Source organism: Lepidochelys kempii, chromosome 14, assembly GCF_965140265.1.
Source record: "Lepidochelys kempii isolate rLepKem1 chromosome 14, rLepKem1.hap2, whole genome shotgun sequence".
NCBI lineage: Eukaryota > Metazoa > Chordata > Testudines > Cheloniidae > Lepidochelys > Lepidochelys kempii.
Window position 1 is genome coordinate 35099027 of NC_133269.1, and position 4899 is coordinate 35103925.

Here is a 4899-nt window from a genome sequence, read left to right on the forward strand (position 1 = left end):
TCCATTGTGTCCTTAGGGTCTTAAGAACTGCAACAAAAAACATGATGCCACACATTGTGTTTTATTTCTATTTGACTGTCTGAATTAGATTACAAAACTTTATTATCTAACACTGAGAAACAATGAACAGGGAATAGACACAGGGATTTACTTGAATCGTTAGTGGATTTTGTGCCTTATACAATGTCAGCTCTATGCATTTTCAAATGCCATACACACTCCTCACATAGGGTGACTGTTTAGCCAAGACCGTGGACAAAAATACCATCATCCTGCATAAAAAGAACAGGAGTACTTGTGGCACCTTAGAGAGTAACAAATTTATTTGAGCATAAGCTTTCATGAGCTACAGCCCACTTCGTCAGATGCATTAGTGATAAGATTTTTAATGGGGGTTTTCAACTCAATTTCACTGGGGGCTGATAGCTGTGAAAACCTCAGGCTGCCTGGCTGATTTTGGCAAAGTTGTTATCTAGGCATCTCTGCATGCTTTTGTGAAAGCCACATATTTACTGACTGCTTTGCTCAAGGCTTCCTTGACATCTCTGTTTCTCAGGCTGTAGATGAGGGGATTTACTGCAGGAGTCAGGACTGTGTAGGAAAGAGAGAGCACTTTGTTTAGGACGCTTAGTGTCTCATGTTTCGGTAGCATGTAGACAATCATTAGGGTTCCATAGAAAATTGTCACCACAATGAGGTGAGAGGAGCAGGTAGTAAATGCCTTCTGCCTCCCTGTGGTGGAAGGGATTCTCAGGATGGTGGCAATGATACACACATAGGATGTCAGGCTTAGGAGAAACGCAGGTAGAGTGAATACACAGGATAGTACGAAATCCAGCAATATGATCAGGTATGTGTCACTGCAGGAAAGTTTTATCAATGGGATGAGATCACAATAGAAATGGTCAATTTCATATGGGCCACAGAATATTAAATGCGACATGAATAATACAAAGATTGCAGTAGCCAAACAACCATTTAACCATGACCCAGCAGCCAACTGGAGGCAAAACCTGATATTCATTAGAGTTGAATAGTGCAGGGGTTTACATATCGCTAAATACCGATCATAAGACATCGCTGCAAGGAGACAGCATTCCGTAGCCGCCAGAGCACAAAAGAAATACAGTTGTGTGATGCAGCCACTGAATGAGATGGTTTTGTCCCCAGTCAGGAGACTGGCCAGCATCCGGGGCAGGATGGTCGAGGTGTAGCAGGTCTCCAGGCAGGACAAGTTCCCCAGGAAGAAGTACATGGGGGTGTGAAGGTGCTGATCAGCAACAACTAGTGCAGTGATGAGCATGTTCCCGACCATAGTTGCCATGTAGATCACTAAGAACATGAGGAAAAGAAGAATTTTCAGTTCAGGGACATCCCCGAATCCCAGGAGGATAAATTCTGTGACAGCCGTTCGGTTTCTCTGGTTTCTGTCTGCCATGGGTTGAGTCTAGGAAGAATAAAGCAAACTGTGCAATTGAATTGGAAGAACATAAGAGCTGAAAGCCAATCAAGTGTTAATTAATTCTATAAATATTCAGAAACTCCCCTCCCTCTCCTGGTTACCAGCTGAAGTTTTAAGACTAAGTGTTGACTTTAGTCAAAGTGCAAGGAGTCACAGTTCAAGAACAGATCTTTTGTATCCATGTAGACAACCCTATGCCGTATCAGAGCAATGACTAATATAACAAGCCATTTCTCTTTGGTAGCATAGTACTGATATGCAGATCAGACTCTTTATCTACTGTCGTATCCCATCTAGTGACATACTGAAGCTGAACAACGATGCTTAAATGCAGTATTTCACTTCCAGCAACTGCCAGAATCATGCCATGACTTAGAAGTCAGAAATCAATAAATACATCAGCTAAAATGTTGAACTGAGATATCCGCTGCAGAATATTTTTCCTTAGGCATTGATCTTCTGTTAGAATAAATGCAAATTATTCTAACAATGTTTCCTGGTATATTCCGCATTTCAGTGCCCGGAGGAATAACTTCTCCGCTCTCCTCACAAGACATGGATCTCAGCCTCTACCTCTGTGAAATGATGCTATGAATGCTGACTGGCACTGCTGTGGGAAAGAGAGGCTAAAACTGCTAATATTCACCTGAAGAAGAGCTCTGTGTAGCTCAAAAGCTTCTCTCCTCCACCAACAAGAGTTAGTGCAATATCAGATATTAACTCACTACCTTGTCCCTCTAATATTCACAAAGCACATTCATGCCCCTGTTTGGTGGTGGTATAGAAATGCAGTCAGGAAGATGGTGCTCACCTGTAACCACAGCACAGCCCAAGCTTGAAGCGATGAGCTCTTATTTCTCAGGGCTTGGCCACCAGGACGTAGGTTCCTCAGCTGAGGTTCTTGTCTCTCCTCTTTCTGCAGAAACTGGATTTTCTCAGTGAAGAGACCTGCAGTTACCTGAAGGGATGAGCAAGTGCATTTGATCAACCTTTGGAAAATGAGCTTCCCCTTGGATTTACAAAGTGTAAATGCTGCCTCATATTTGTATTCAGCATTCATGCTTTTTAATATGCTCCCACTTCAACCTTTCTCCCAATTGGTTCATTTTGTGTCTCCAATGCTTTGTAGCTAACAATGTCCAATGGGACTTGTTCAGCGGGACTTGTAGAATTGCAACTTTTTTTAAGTCTAATGATCCTATGTGGAAAATATTTGAGATCATGAACAAACACCAGCTTTCATTTTTGGAAGATGCCTGTCCAAGGTGATGGCCTGTTATAATTTACTTACACCTTTATTAATATTCAAGATATGCTGCCATCTAGTGGGCATTTCTGAAACTAGCTGCCCATACATCACCCTTACCACCTGCTTTCACTTAGGGACGAAAAAACAAATGCACAAATACAGAATAGGGGATAACTGGCTTGGCAGCAGCACTTCTGAGAAAGATCTGGGAGTTGTGGTGGATCACAACCTCAACATGAGTCAGCAATGTGATGCTGTTTCAAAAAAAGCAAATGCAATTTTAGGTTTCATTAACAGAGGCATAGCATGCAAGTCTCAGGAGGTGACAGTAAGGCTCTGTTGGGCTCTGGTTAGGCCTCAGCTGGAGACTGTGTCCAATTTTGGTCATCATGTATAGAAAGGATGTAGAGAAAGTGGACGCTGGACAGTAATCAGGCTTGGATGGCTGAGACTCACCAAATCCTGTATCTTGGCAGGGGGTCAGACTAGATGACCCTTGCAGTCCCTTCTTACCCAATGGTTCTATGCTACCACCTAGTGGCCAATTTACAGTATAACTTTCCCATTATTTTATTGGCTACTGAAATCTATTGGTCACTAGTCAGTAGTTCTGATCCCCCCTTTCATTTCCTCTACTCTACTGCCATCTAATGTTGATTTCCCAGCATGACAGCCTGTTACTGTGCTCTCCTCTAGTGGATTCTTCTTGCTATAGCTGTCTCTTTCCCATTTTTGACTCTCATGTCACTTGGTGGACATTAGTTAGTAAAACAGCCCATTTCTCAATCCCGAACATCTACTACTATCCAGCATTCATTACATAGCATAGAGGGCCTTTGCTCTTCAATGCTCTTTCCTCGCTATTTATACACTGTTCTATACCTTCACCTCCCTTTCTACTTCCCTCTCTTGGTCATTTGGCAACACAAGTTCTGCTTTCTTGCCCTTCCACTTTGGCTGCTGTCCATTGGCCATTGGGCTGCACCTTTCCTATACCGGGAGGAAACACAAGGAGGGTAAAAGACAGGAGGACTTCTGATTCATACTAAGAAAGTAGGGCAATCAGCTAGTTATCTTAGGTGCATGTACACGAATGCAAGAAGCCTGGGAAACATGCAGGAAGAATTGGAAGTCCTGGCACAATCAAGGAACTATGACATGATTGGAACAATAGAAACGTGGTGGGGCAGTTCACATGACTGGAGCACTGTCATGGATGGGTATAAACTGTTCAGGAAGGGCAGGCAGGGGAGAAAAGGTGGAGGAGTTGCATTGTATGTAAGAGAGCAGTGTAATTGCCCAGAACTCCCTTTTGAAACTGGAGAAAAGCCTGTTGAGAGTCTTTGGGTTAAGTTTATAGGTGAGAGCAACAAGAGTGATGTTCTGGTGGGCATGTGCTATAGACCACCAGATCAGAAGGATGAGGTAGATGAAGCTTCCTTCGGACAACTAACTGAAATTTCCAGATCCTAGGCCCTGGTTCTAATGGGGGACTTCAATCACCCTGACATGTGCTGGGAGAGTAATACACAGACAATCCAGGAAGTTTTTGGAGAGTGTTGGGGACAACTTCCTGGTACAAGTGCTGGAGGAACCAACTAGGGGCCGTGCTTCTCTTGACCTGCTGCTTACAAACAGGGAAGAATTGGTAGGGGAAGTAGAAGCGGGCGACCACCTAGGCAGCAGTGACCATGAGATGGTTGAGTTCAGGATCCTGACAAAAGGAAGAAAGAAAAGCAGCAAAATACGGACCCTGGACTTTAGAAAAGCAGACAGACTCCCTTAAGGAACCGATGGGCTGGATCCCCTCGGAGGCTAATATGAGGGGGAAAGGAGTCCAGGATAGCTGGCTGTATTTTAAAGAAGCCTTATTGAGGGTGCAGGAACAAACCATCCTGAAGTTCAGAAAGAATAGCAAATATTGCAGGCCACCAGCTTGGCTTAACAGCGAAATCTTCGGTGAGCTTAAACGCAAAAAGGAAGCTTAAAAGAAGTGGAAATATGGACCGATGGCTAGGGAAGAGTATAAAAGTATTGTGAGAGCATTCAGCGGTGTAATCAGGAAGGCCAAGGCACAATTGGAATTGCAGCTAACAAGGGATGTGAAGGGTAACGAGAAGGGTTTCTACAGGCATGTTAGCAACAAGAAGGTGGTCAGGGAAAGTGTGGGACCCTTACTGAATGGGGG

At 43.7% G+C, this 4899-nt stretch overlaps 1 protein-coding gene across 1 annotated transcript; it reads right to left on the reverse strand.

The window, feature by feature from the left end:
* Window positions 1-472: 472 nt before the first annotated feature.
* Window positions 473-1441, reverse strand: LOC140897744 (olfactory receptor 6N1-like). Its single transcript, XM_073310746.1, has one exon. The coding sequence runs from the start codon at window positions 1436-1438 to the stop codon at window positions 473-475; it is 966 nt and encodes a 321-aa protein (XP_073166847.1). The 5' UTR covers window positions 1439-1441.
* Window positions 1442-4899: the final 3458 nt, after the last annotated feature.